Source organism: Carlito syrichta, unplaced genomic scaffold (genome assembly GCF_000164805.1).
Source record: "Carlito syrichta isolate Samal-C Ts95f unplaced genomic scaffold, Tarsius_syrichta-2.0.1 Scaffold315475, whole genome shotgun sequence".
Taxonomy (NCBI): Eukaryota; Metazoa; Chordata; class Mammalia; order Primates; family Tarsiidae; genus Carlito; species Carlito syrichta.
Window position 1 is genome coordinate 38,369 of NW_007259571.1, and position 14,715 is coordinate 53,083.

At 39.6% G+C, this 14,715-nt stretch overlaps 1 protein-coding gene across 2 annotated transcripts in view; it reads left to right on the forward strand.

Moving 5' to 3' along the window:
• Positions 1-14,715, forward strand: part of RGS5 (regulator of G protein signaling 5) — a 54,086-nt gene that overhangs the window by 20,592 nt on the left and 18,779 nt on the right. The window contains exon 2 of one of the 2 annotated variants that reach the window (XM_008072869.2): positions 8,928-9,038. In XM_008072869.2, coding sequence (XP_008071060.1) covers positions 8,928-9,038 — 111 coding nt within the window. The remainder of the gene's footprint in view (positions 1-8,927; positions 9,039-14,715) is intronic. The other variant, XM_021706351.1, reaches the window with a different exon arrangement.

Consider the following 14,715-nt stretch of genomic DNA (forward strand, 5'->3'; position numbering starts at 1 on the left):
TGGTAGACAACTGTAGCTATTAATGGCTAGTGGTGGATAATAGTCATTTCTCCACTATTTTGCCATCAGGTTATATCATGCTTCTTAAAAAACTGATGTAAAATGTTTATGTGACTTACTCTGTAATCTCAGTAGTCTCGTTCTTTGTGCTCTGACTGCACCTTGTATGAAGGGTTCACTCAGATACAATGATATTCTCAGGTGGGATTCTGATGCCTTTGTGGTTGGTATTAAGCAACAAGGAATCTTAGAATCAATGGCTGGAGAGAGGACTATGCAGGGTTCAAGTCACAGATGCCATCTCTGGGGGCGAGGAGCTATGTACATTTTCAAAATGTTTTGGTGGAATCATGGGTATTTCCACAACAGTGCCACCAGTCCAAATGACTGGAATATTATTATTGTGACTGAAGAGAGCACAATACACAAGCCTACCTGTAAAAACTCATTTATAGCACACATTCCGCTACTTGGCAAAGCATCTGATGTTGACCTTGATAAGGATAGCTGGGGCACCTGTAGCAGTCACCTTTGGAGGCCGGTCTTTCTTTTTCTTTTGAATCAGGATCTCACTCTATAGCCCAGGCTGGAGGGCAGTGGCCCAATCACGGCTCACTGCAGACTCGACCTCTTGGGCTCAGGCAATGTTAGACATTCAATAAACATGTTTTTAACTCGTCGAATAAATAAATGAACAAAAGGAGAAGCCACACTGGCTTTTCTCTTTCCACTGTAGTCTTATGAAGTAAAGTCTGTATTTAAACAAGTACCGTGATAGTCTCCTTAGTCTTTTCCTGCAGGTTGCCTGACTGGCAATGAGTTAATCTGGGGCAGTTGAGGTAAGAACTTGATCACAAAAATGGAAGCAGTTATTATTAAGACAATTTGCTGAAGGGAAAGATTAGAACATACCAAGCATTGGAAAGGTATAACAGATAAATGTGCTTTCTGTGAACACATTGGACACAGATGACGTTATCAATTCCATCTTTCAACCCATCTTTTCAATTCCATCTTATGTAGTTTGAAGTGGCTTCGTCATATAATTAATTACTAATATGAGTGAAAGCCTGAAACACTACCAGGAAATGAATTCACTTGTGTTTGGAAACAGAACTATCTTTTCTTTTCTTTTCTTTTCTTTTCTTTTCTTTTCAGTCAGAGTCTCACTCTGTCATCCAGGCTGGAGTACAGTGGCACACTCAGGGCTTGCTGCATCCTTGACCTCCTGGGCTCAGGCGATCCTTTGCCTCAGCAACCTGAGTAGATGGGATTGCAGGCAGGTGGCACCATGCCTGGCTAATTTTTAAAATATTTTTGTAGAGACGAGGTCTTGCTATGTTATCCAGGCTGGTCTCAAACTCCTGAGCTCAAGAAATTCTCCCTACTCAACCCCTCAAAGTGCTAGGATTATAGGCATGAGCCACCATTCCTGGCCAGAGCTGCCATTCCCTCTTAAGTTATGTCATAACACATTAATAACAAGGATACCATATATTCTTCTGCATTTCTTCATGTTTCTGTCATTTGGACCACTGAGGAATATTTCTTTTTTCTTTTTTTTTGAATTGGAGTCTCGCTCTGTCACCCAGACTGGAGTGCAGCGGCCGCTCCCGGCCACCGCAGCCTCGACCTGCTGGGCTCCGGCGATCCTTCCGCCTCAGCTTTCCAAGTAGCTGGAACTACAGGCGCGAGCTACCACGCCCGGCTCATTCTTTATTTTATTGTAGAGATGCGGTCTCGCCAAGTTGCCCAGGCGGGTCTCGAACCCGCGGGCTCAGGCAATTCACTCACCTCAGTCTCCCAAGGCGCGGGATTACAGGCTGAGCCACTGAGCCCTGCTGAATATTTCTAATTAACTAACCACAGAGTCATTTTCCATCATGTGTCATATATTAATAACATAAATCAGGTAAGAAAATAAATACATGTTTTAACATGATCTCACACTGCATTACTAGACAACTCTTTCGTATTCTGTTAAAGAAAAAGCAACGGGTAAATTTTATTTAGTTCAAACTGAAGTAAGTCAATTCAGGATTAGAGTAGATGCCAAAATGATAGATTCTTTCTTCATCAAAATGATCCAGCACTGCATTTTCCCTGCTATTGAGAGTCGATCTTGATTTTTTTTAGATTAGAAAATACAGTTTAAGTAAATAATAAAAGTAAATTAGAGAGAGAGAGAGAGAGAGAGAGAATTCACCTCCCCAAAGCCAGAGCCAGAGCCAGGAAGCATAGCAACAGCTATAGCTCAAAAAGCACATGGCCTCACCAGAGCCTAGCAAGGCAAGGGCCCCAATCTTGATTTTAAGGGACCGTGTTCAGAGCATCCTGGAGAGTTGAAACTTTCCGTTCCAGAAGTGACCTTATTTTCTTATACTCCCTAAAGGTTCTTCACAATCACTGGTTACCCTTGTCCCTCATGAGTCGTCTATGTATGAGGAATACACTCCATTGGTTTCAAGTTTTAAATGAGCAGCCAGCGAGAAGGCTTTCCCAGTCTTCAGCCAAATGGATCCCACTTGCGGGGTCCAGCACAGCGAACGGGCTCCTTTCCCTCTATCAGTGTCTGCTGGGGTTCTGTCTCTGTGACTCACATCTCTGTTTCAGAAGCTTGCATTTATCTTTTAAAGATATTTACTAGAAGTCAGAATGGGACATATTCTTCTTGCTCGTGTGCAAACAAGCTTTGTAGTGTGTGTGTAGAGACAGCCGCCTGCACAATCTGCTGTTGTACTTCTTTACTAATTCTCATGCCTCCCCACTGCCAGCAGGGGGCATCTGCAATCCAGATTTAAGTGGGAGTCAATTTAAATGGGCTTATCCTATGTTGAGACACCTCTTGTGGAAATGTGTTGTAAAGACCCTGTCCTATATTTCTCAACTTTCCCCCATCTCTTCTTCCTTCTTGACTGTTCCTGACATACGTCTGAAGTCTAGGTTGAAATCTGCCCTGTGATTGCTAAAAGTCTTCCAATCACAGGACTGGCCTGTGCCCCAGAGCTACTTCTGTTTCAAGTCCTGATAAAGGATGGTATCATAATTGGCTCTTTTCAGATTTCTGCTCTTTGAAATGACCCTTCCTGCCTCTTCTCATCAAAGTACTTCCTACATAGTGTAAGGAACTGAGTTCACGCTCAATCTGAGCCTCACGTGTCTGTGTTCAACTTCACTAAAGGACAGAAAAATTGAATTCATTTACAGTCCTCACAGTCACTTGATGGTTTTACCTCTGTCCAGTGAACAGAATTAAAGATATCCTAGACCTCAATAACTTGTTCTAGGACATACTCCAATACTTCACCTACTCCACCCTAAAATGCAGTCTACTATAAACTAGCAGTTTGTTTATTCATTCGTTCATTCATTCATTTGTATAGAAAATCTTTATTTAGAGTGTCAGGCCCTATGCTAAGTGCTAAGATTGTCATTGTGAACATAACAGATATTCACCCTGTTCTTGGGAACTTGACACTGTAATGAGAGAGAGAGAGTACTCAAATATACATGATTGTATATGCAGAGACATAAAAGCAAATTGAAAAGTATTGTGTAAGAAAAATACAGAGGGCACTGAGACTATGGTAGAGGCAGCTCCCATTGCATACGTGTACTAATGTGATCAACTAGTGTGTATTTGAACCCTTTGAGATTAGGGCCTATTTTTTTTATTATTATATCCTACCTGCTTTGATCAATAATTGGAAAAATGTCTACTATATCATTTACATGTGTGCGTCCTATATTCAATTGTTCCAGGTATCTAAAGGAACATCTTTGTAACCCTGAGAACACCTAGTATAGACCTTTCTCTATAATCAGGTCTTAATAAATCCTGCTTGAATATAATTGCATTTCCCAACATTCACCCATGTTTCTGTTTTTAGTGATTGCTTGTGCTGGCTTTCCATTTTAAGATTTCACTTGACTTACCCATTAGCAGAAAGGGGTGAGGTGGCCCAAGAGCCCTTTGAATTTTGATTTCCCAGCTAGCCAGATACCCATACAAGGTGCAAATTTAAAACTACACGACTTTAGAATTAGTCAACCCTTTTCCTTTCGAAATCACAAGTGCAAGTCATCTACACAAGTATTATCTTCCTCTGAGTCTTTAATTAAACTTTCACCCAGCCATTTCTAATTGATTTTGCTTCCAAACAAGATCTTCTTTGTAAAACAAAAGGATAACCAGAGGAGGGGGGGAGATAAGAGGAGATAAAAATAGTTTCTTGTTAACAAGCACTAATGTAACAGAGCCAGGAAAAAATTCCTAGTGTGCAGTCAAATAGAGCCAGAGACTGAGCCTGAAATTGTAAACAAATTACAAAGTTTTTTTCTCTGGAAAGGGCTGTATTTGACATTAAATTAATGTCAGACACATTCAAGTGTATCTTTAAAAGGAAAAATAATTCAGTAGGTTGGAGCTACTTTTTTGCTTGCTTTTACATTTGGTTTACTTCATTCTCTGATTTATGTGTGTGAGGCTGTGGTAAGGAGGAAAAGGAAAGGGGGGAGGTGTGAAATAATATTCCAGGAACTCTTAAGGAGAAATCTAGTAGCATTATTTACTCTTGTGAAAAGAGGATAATGGATGTAAAGTGCTTTGATCTTAAGCGTTTGTCAACTCTTCAGCCTTTTAACCATTATTATTGTGTGGACAGAAAAGCGATGATAATATTCATCCTCTGAATGGTCTAGAACTCCTAATGAAATTGAATGGACTTCTCAACTTACACAACTTTTTAATGATCTACACTTTAGCCTATACCAAGTCAGAAGTAGAAGCCATGGAAAAGAAATGTTTTCCAAAGCATTACATTTCTTTTCTCCTTCACATTCCCAGTGCAAATATGAGGGAAAGAGTAGCCTGATGTGTGTCTGCTCTAAAACACATACCAGAACAAAATCAAATGGAATATGATATTCTATTGGCAATGCTATAAACTGTGGTTTATTTCTAGGTCATTCCACACGCACACACACACAGAAAACCTACTTAAGCAGTGATATAGATAAAACAGTAGTACTAGGGTTCTGATTCATCCTGGCATAAAAAGACTTTGTGGGTTGTCTTGACCACCATTCATAAACAGTGTTTATTAGATTATTCTAAAATAGTAAAAGAAAATTTGAGACACACTGAGTTCGTAAATTAGGTTGCCACCTCTACATTGAGACAGTCTTGGAAGGCACCTTGCTTGTTTTGATACCAAGTTTGCTGCAGGACAAGTGCCCCTCAAACACCTATCCCTTCCTCTCTCTGGAGGGGCAGGTCAAGTAAGTTGGACTTATCTCATGGGCTGTCTGTTCTCCTTCTCACATTTCTTTCTTTTTCTTTTTTTTATAATCAATATTTTTTATTATGATATTGTGGGGTACAGTTAAGGGTTAGGTATACAAATATGCTTCGTTCAGGCACCCTTGTTGATAAGAGGTGTTTCCCCATCCCCAGACAGATATTTACTACCATTAATCCCATGTCCCTTCTCCTTGCCTCCCATAGTTTCCCACCACTGTCAGTCATTTTCTTATAGTATTACATTGGATGTTCAAGGTCCATTATATGAGTGAGAACATGTGATACTCAGATCTTTGTTTCTGTGAGAGATCACTCAATATTATAGACTCTAGTTCCATAGTTCAATCCAGGTTGCTGCGAAAGTCACGATTTTGTTCTTTTTATGGCTGCGTAATATTCCATCGTGTATATGTACCACATTTTTTTAATCCAGTCCTCTTTTGATGGACAGCATGGTTGCTTCCAGGTTCTCGGTATTGTGAACAATGCTGCGATAAACATGCGTGTGCAGGTATCTTTTTCATAGAGTGATTTGAGCTCTTCAGGGTATATGCCCAGTAGGGGGATTGCGGAATCACACTTATGCAGTACAGATGACTTTGCCTGCCTTGAGATGACACGACACCCCCTTCTCTTTGCCCAAAAGGCTTGTCCTTTTTTTGTCCACCTGGTTGACTACCTCTCATTCTCTAGTTCCACCTTTGCCTCCTCTGAGAAAGCCCCCTGACCTGCCCCTGTGGACATGGGAGCTCTTGTATCAGTGCTCTGCTGCTTTCTGGACAGTCTCTCTGCAAGCCCCTGTTTGTGATTTTTCCGTCTAAGGCCTCACTAGGTTAGACGCACCTTGAAAGCAAAAAGCAAACCCGATAAATGTTGTTTTTTGTTGTTGTTTACTGTATGTAGCCTGACACAGTAAACATGATCAATGAGTAAATTAGTAAGGAATAGATGAATGAATGAATGAATAATTCTCTAAAAAAAACCAATTCCTTTGTTCTAATGACCCCTTAATCTTCAGCTGCCATTCTTGTGCCAAGCAACCAAACACAAACATGTTTCTGCCTTTTACAAAAGCAAAAGGCTTACATGGAGGGAAAGAGAAAAAGGAAAAAGAAACAGAAGCTGAGGGGGGGAAAAATAATCATTAGCTAATCGTGATTTAAATATTGGTGAATGGACTATGGGTTAAGTTGAAACTGATAGCAGTTGTTTCATACATTCCCCTCAGATACAGGAAGTGAGGGACATAAGGAGCCAGGAGGAAAGAGATTGTAGATGAAGTTCCTCATGGCCGTTTGGGAGGTGTGTCCTGATGGGAAAGCTGGACCTTGAATCTCGGGCTGCAGTACTACACATTAGCCAGCAGAGGGTGGCCACAAGTAGTGCATGTATTTTTTCCTCCTCCTCAATGTATTCTCCATATCTGTGATACATATCAAACTGGCAATCTTTGTATCCAGAGGTGAAATATGGAAAGTGGCAGGTGTAGTAATTAGTAACTTGTGGGAAATTTTTTGGATGTTTCAATTTGATGCTCGAAGCTAGGGAACGTGAGTTGTTTGGTTGGAAACATGATTATGCAGTTAGAATTAACGTGGCAGAAGCAGAATTATATGCCAAGTACTGTGCTAAGTGACTCACGTGCATCTGCATATCTAACCATTTCAGGAAGTCTTAGGACGCACTGTTTTGTCGGTCCCCATTTCTAGCAGAGGAACTAAGCATTGGATAATTTAAATATCTTGCATAGCCTGGGATTAAAGTGACACTTACTCATATTTGCTGTTACATAAGCCTCCTCAACAGAACTTCCCAGTTTCTACCATAATGCTGCATTTGGCTGAGCTTGATCACGTGGGACCTGAACTGGCTCTAGTCAGTGAAAGGGGCCCAGGGAAAGAATGAAAGCAGAAAGAAGTGAGAAGGGAAAGACATTGTAGAGGTGACTCATCCTAAATCATAGTGTCAAAATCATAATTACTCACCTAAAGGAAAATATGGTATGGTAATTAGGTATTTATGGGATTTTTGTGAAGGTTTCCTTAAATTATTTCTCCCTGATATTCATAATTACAAGTCTTAGGCATTTTATTTACTTAAATTACATCTCCACTGTCTCCCTGTGGATAAATGGGGAGAGTGTGTTTACAACAGCAAAACTCTGTTTGGCCACAACATGAAGCCCAGCACGTCTCTTTAAGACTTTGGTTGTGATGAGCATCCCCTGGGAGGTAAATGTCAGCAGAATTGTGAGGAAAAAAAAAAAATCAAGGTATTTTTAGTTCCCTTTGGCAAATATTTTTGTTTGTTTACTGTGTTGCCAAGCATTGTGCTAAGCACAGGAGTTAAAAGGTACCTAAGACCAAATTCCTGCCTTCAAAGAGGTCTCATATCCAGCTTGGAGAACAGACACACAAATCAATAACCATAATGCAATATGATAAATCCTATCTTAAAAGCATGTGTAAAGAGCCAGGGTGATAGGGAAAGGACAGCTTTTTGAATCTCCCAATGTACAGCAGCTTGTCCTATGGATTAACAGTTAAGATTTTTTCTGATGCTTTCTAAGTTCAGAACTGCAATGAAGTGATGGATAGCTGGGAAGTTTAGTTTTAAAACTGAGCATGAATTTTACATCCTATGATAGAGGACTACCCAGAATTCTGACCATATTCACTCACAAAAATTTTGAAGATACAAAGAAATACGGTAAATACTAATATAGTCAGTCCATTGCTAATCAATACTCATCTGTGGCTATTGCTTTGTTAAACTCTGGTATGTCCACATGACTCTTTGAGCCTTGGCCACCATGTTTCCTAGCTTCAACCCCTTCCCCTACCTTGGGGAGGTGAATCTCTAATCTCTCTCTCTAATTTACTTTCTAAATAAACTATACTTTCCATTATAAAAAAAATACTCATCTGCGAAAGGCTTAATGCATGTAAGACAGCTCAACAGCCAATGGGCAGGGGGTTGAGAAAGAAAGCTTTATACAGAAATAAATCATCAAGCAGAGTAATTTAATTTTATAGCTGAAAATGTCTCAAGAAAACATCTAGGTTAACTCCATCACTTTACAGGTCAGAGAACTGAGGTCTAGCAGCAACAAGTGATCATTTTTCAAATGTCATACATCTATTTAATGGCTGGGACCAGAGCCCTTAGAAGACTGGTAGGCAATGCAGTGAGGAGTTCTACCTGTGAACTTTAGAGTCAGGCAGCTTGGGCTCACGTCCCATCTCCACCACATACTGGCTGGGTTATCTCAAGTAAGTTATTTAAACTCCCTGTCATTCAGACTCTTGTCATTTTTATCTGCAAAATGGAAATCATACCATAGAATCTGCCACATGTAAACTGAGAGAGCATATATATGACAATAATTAAGATTAAAATGAGATAATGCAAAATTTTGACGAGGGATATAACAAAAACTTGGCCAATGCTAATGATTAGAACATATGTGTCCCAGTTTCTGCTCCAGTATTCTTTCTGCCACAACAGAAATGCAAGAAGTGAAATAGGATTTTGTGTGTTGCTTCTCTGACGCAGAAAGAAATGTCTTCTTTTTAGATCCATGTACTCATGTGATGTCTTTGTTCCCCTTACATCTCTTCTTCAGGGCCAAAGAGATTAAGATCAAGTTGGGAATTCTCCTCCAGAAGCCAGACTCGGTTGGTGACCTTGTTATTCCATACAATGAGAAGCCGGAGAAACCAGCCAAGACCCAGAAGTGAGTCATGAATATGGACCCTACTCGTTTTCCTCCAGAAGATAGCTGTTTTTTGAAGTGTTTAGCAACATTCCTCATCTGTAGAACTACCCACTTCAATTCCTCCTTAAGGATCATAAGAGCGCTCAGAGAGTTTATTTGTAAATAAGCTTTTCTTTTCTTCGTTTGTTTTCTATTTTATGTCTAAAGTGTGATGTTGAACACTAGCAGAATAATTAAACAACAAAAAAAGATAACCATGCTTCATTTTTGGAGAGATAGACTATACTTTATAAAATGACACTTGCCACCTCCTCAGTTATTTACCACACAGCAACATATTAAAAATCCTTGTTCATTTACTGCCTCAGGTCAGGTAACCATCCCTGAGTCGATTAATTAAGAACTCTGGACGCTCACTTGCTAGGAAACTATTCAAGGCTGCTTCCTCAGCAGAGAGATGTAAGAGCCTGTCCCTCAGGGAGATGCTAAGAACAAGGCAGACAATTTAAGCCGAATATTTTTCTCTCCAAAATCGTGTCCCTCAAGGTTCAGCAGGATATAGAAAATTGTTAACCAAGTGAGGAATGAATAATTGACTAGCTATTCCCATTTAATGTACAACAAGCATTTTTCTCCGATTCTTGAATTAATATTATTGATTGGGTTTCTGCGCGTCCTCCCTCCCTCATTCCCATCCTCCTCCCACCTTACCCCTGCTTCTCCCGTCAATTTAGGCATCCTGAGGAACTGTAATTCTACTGAGTCAAGATGCTATGGTGGTAAATTCAGGACGGAACATGGATATTTATTTGTTCCTAGAGGAAGAGGATCCAGAGAGAAAAAGAGCGATTAAGAATATGAAAAAAAGTAACAGAAGCTGGCTTTGGGAGTAATAGATGGCATTGTCCCTACTTTTTAACTCAGTGACACTACTCACAGCATTCTTGTTTCTCATCATTCCGCTGGCTACATAGACCATCACTACCTAGACAGATACATGCTATATTCCCTTTAAAACAGAAATACCCATGAAAATCAAGACAGGAAGGTGGAAAGAAGAAAAGACAAGTGTATTCAAACTCCTTCACTCTGCTGCCTAAAAATACAGGAGCCCCTTTCAACCTTCGTTTCTTTTTAAAAATGTAATATTTGTATAAATTGGCCAGTCTGTCTCTTGTCCAAATGACCTTCAACTTAATATAGCTGAATTGGTTGGGAAATAGATGGGTTATTCTTTTCGTTTTTAATCTTTTTCCATCAACCTAAGTGGATATTTCCATTCTCCTATTTTTATTACTTCAAAGTGATCCCAAACCGGAAGTGAGACATAATTGAATTTTCTGCATTTGAAAAGGAGAAGCGAATTCAATGTGAAACGGCAGGCACCGAGCAATAGTGGAGAATAAGAACCACATTTCATAGCAGCAACAGATCAAAAAGTTCAAAATATTGAAGTAAACAATGTGGCAATTATTGATCTGTTGGAATTAACTTTACAAAATATAGTATAACATTTCCTGCTTTGAGTCTCTGCATTAATATCCCACATAGATACTTGAACCATTTGACTTAACAGGGCTTCAGAGCGAAGCTGTTCTGGCAGAAAACCTGGGAGTGACTATTTATTGGATTATTTGTTCCTCTTGTCCTCCATCCTCTTTCGTTTGAATTGTCTCCCTAGAGAATATTTGTGTGTCTTTTTTGCATGTTCAACACTGACCGCTAAAAAAGTTTCCCGTTCTCCTTCAAATCTGTAAACCCCACTCTATCTCTTCCTGCTTGGCAAATTTCTGTGCTTTTTTATCAAACAGGAAAATATTCTGTTCTGCATAAGCTCCATCAATATCTCTTCTCTCTCCTTTAAAATCGTTCTGTGTTTTTTTTACCCATGTTCTCTCAGAGGAGAAAATAATCCTTCTCTTGACAGAAGACATTTTTAATCCCTCTCATCTTGGGATATTGATATCAGTGTAATCCATTTTTTAAAAAGCATTTTCTGTTTTTTAATATGTTTTTTTTTAAATCTCATTTGGAAAAAAAAATGAACCATTGAGAAAAATAGACGGAAAAGAATTGTCTATAACTCCCCAAAGCTGTCTATTACTGTTACTTTTTTCATATTCTCCATCGCTCTTTTTCTCTCTGGATCCTCTTCCCCTAGGAACAAACAAGTTCCTGTGTTCTCCCCTGAAGAAACATACTTTTCTCACCTTCTTCACTTCTGTTCCTATACCTTTCTCTTGCTTCCACTGGCAAACTCTAGAAAGAGCAGTCTGTACTCACTGCTCCCAGTATTTTCTTTGTCTCCTTCTCATCGGGTTTATACCTTACTACCCCATTGAAACTGTTGTCTCTAAGGCCCCATTTGTAGTCTGCAGCGTTGGTTATTGTACACCAGTTGACCTCCTCTTAAAATTTTCTTCTTAACGTCTGATCCTGCGTTCTCTTCTGCCTTTTCTTACTCTGAGTTCTCCCAGTTTGCCAGCCTCTGTATGTGAGGATTCCCTAAGGCTCTGTGGTGGGTCCTCACGATAAATAATAAACAAAACTAGTCAACCATATACATTTAGTTTGTGATGACCGTTATCATGGCTTATAGTCTCAATTGTAAAATATCGATATTCCTATAGTTTATATTCCAAATGTCTCTTTTCCCCCTACTTATGTCAGCAATTTTCAGCTACATTCTGTTGTCGTAGTTGTGCCTACCACTTTATATTGAAGAATGACCTCCACACATCAACAGTACCTCGCCTTGCTACTGAAGAACAGTTACGGAACGTTGTCCCCCATACACTCTCCCCTGGTTAACTGCAGAGCCCTGTGGTGAGGGATAAAGATGTATGCACAATTTGGGGCCCACGTATGGACATGGAAGTTTTTTCTTCTTCTTTTTAAAAATCTGTATCATCATCCATGATACCCAGGTCCCCGCTGGCTGTGGGGTAAGGGCTCATCAGTGTTAATGGACTTGAGACTGGTAAAAAACAGACTGTATTATAGATCAGAAAGAGAGAGAGGAGTAAAAACTTTTAAGTGATAATAAATGACTTGAATTTTATTCTCCTTGTGAAGAGCAAGAACATGCGAGAACATTGCAGGAACATTGAAATATATGCCAGGCAGTGTGCAGATTAAAAGCCAAACCAAACAAAAGCAAAAACAAACAAACCTAAAAACAAGCTCTCGTGCTTAGAGAGGTTAAAACACTTTCCCATAGTTACAGCTCGTAAACGTCAGAGTTGCCAACATCTGTAGTAATGGTTCATGACACTAATCGATTAAAATCTAAGTTTTGGGTTTCAACATCCAGGCTAACTCTGGGTAAAATGAGCCATCATTCATTCATCTATTGATCTGACACATTTATTACAGGGTGGATTGATGCTGTGGGGGAAATATCGTAGGATAGGATAGACTGGGAAGGGCTCTCCAATGACAAGCTATACCTTTTGGCAGTGAGTACATCATTACCATGTGAGAGATTCAGTGAATAAATGTGGTAAGAGCAAAGAGAGAGTGTACTTCTAGCTGAGATGGTCACTTCCTGGGCCAGCTGGCATTTACACTAGGCATTATAAAACATGCAATTAATCATCTCTAGAGATGTTTATTTTGACTTTCTTTTGAACTGGCTTCCTATCTCTCCCCCACACACCCACACACAGAGCCTTCATGCCCACCCTCTGTGATCAGCTATGACCTTGCAACAAGCATGCTTTTTGGTCATTTAGATCTGCATTTCCATTGAAGTCAGACTTAATGAGGGTTGGAAAATTCTGAGAATAGGGACAGGATGAACCTCTGCTACCTCCTAGGCTGGTAATCAGAACACTGGGCTTCATGCTGTGGGGGTTGTGTCCTGCTTGACTGTGCCCTTAAATCAATTTAGACTAATTTCACCCCAAGTGGGCTATGCACATGTCCTTTTCAGGAATTTAATCTTGGCTGTGAGGTGCTGCTGATTCTAACAAGGCTACTTGGGGGGAAATTAGATCTGGTAACATGCTTAAGTTTAGAGCACCTGCTCATGTCATTTCTTCTTCCTTTGCTTCTCTTACTAATCAGAGGTCAAGGAGGGTGAGAAGGTGATTTCATTTAATGAGAATATTTATAAAATCAGGAGACCCTGTGAGTAGACCAGGCCTTCCCTTGCTCGGAGCCAGTTCCTTTTGTCCAGTAATTTAATGTCCTGCTGCTTCTGTCAATAATTATAGGGACTTGGTGGGTGTCCATTATGTACAAAACATTGAGTCCACTATAGTGAAGAACATATGATGTGTAAAGCCTTATGCTAATCATGTAGGTATAAAATAATATGTGCATAGGGATAGTTCTCAATATGAGGTAATATAGAAGAGCTGAAAGGAGTTATTGACCTCTAGTAAGTAGATTTTTGTCTGGTTAGAAATAAAATGAACCAGAACAAAATAGAGACACACTTATAAACCTATTATTCTTCCTTTAGGCCATTTATTCTTTCCATGCTCCTTTATACAAGCTGAAAGAAAAGGGGTAGAGGGAAGATTGGTTGTTCACTTATTAAAAATAAACTTCTGGGCCGGGCTTAGTGGCTCAGCCTGTAATCCCGCGCTTTGGGAGGCCAGGGTGAGTGAATTGCCTGAGCCTGCGGGTTGGAGACCCGCCTGGGTAACTTGGCGAGACCTCATCTCTACAATAAAAATCAAAAATTAACCAGGCGCGGTAGCGCTCACCTGTAGTTCCAGCTACTTGGAAGGCTGAGGCGGAAGGATCGCCAGGGCCCAGCAGGTTGAGGCTGCGGTGGCCAGGAGTGTGCCACTGCACTCCAGTCTGGGTGACAGAATGAGACTCCAACTCAAAAAAAAAAAAAAGAAAAGAAATAAACTTCTGAGGAATCTATGACACCTGTGTTTCTAGCCAGGAAAACAGAAATCACCTAAGATCATTTCACAAGCTTTGTTACCCTTATTTTTGGAAAATTTAGCTTTCAAAGAGCGAATGCATAAAGCTTTATTAAAAAATCATTTAATTAGGACTCAATCTGTAGTGTTCTGCAATATGCAATAGAGAAATAAGAGAATTATTCACAATACTTTAGCCAAAAACCTACTGCCATCTTAAACTCCTCACATATATACTGTGAGGCTGAATCTGAGCTTGGGACAGCAAAATGAAAAGCAGAATAAACAATTGTCTTTTCAACCAAAGCTGCTCATCTGAATAATTAAAACCCCCAAAGTATCATTTTACAAAAACTAGAAGCAGGAATTTTCTCAAATTGTCTGAGCAGTTGATAAATAATTTAAGAGCAATCCCAAATTAGTAAAAATACCTCCATTGGCCTTCAGATTCTAATAAATGCCTTGTCAGTGTGTTTTGATTTGACTATGAGGAACTCACATCATAATGTAAGAGTTCAGGCAGGGTAAGCTAGGGAGAGTGCAAAGAGCCATTTTTCCCAGACAGCACCAGCTTTACTTGACACATCCTGCTGTGAAAGAAAAATTTGTGGTTCAAATGAAATAGCTGCAGGGTTTCTGCATATATAAATGTTAAAATAAAAACAGCCTAAGGATAAATTATATGTTGGATATTACCTTCTTTTGAGCTTTTGTGTACAACATTCCTATTCAGGATATATTAACCACTTTTTCTTTATCAGTCAGTAAATCTTATAAAAATATTATCTTATCCTAAGTGGTCAGGGAAAATA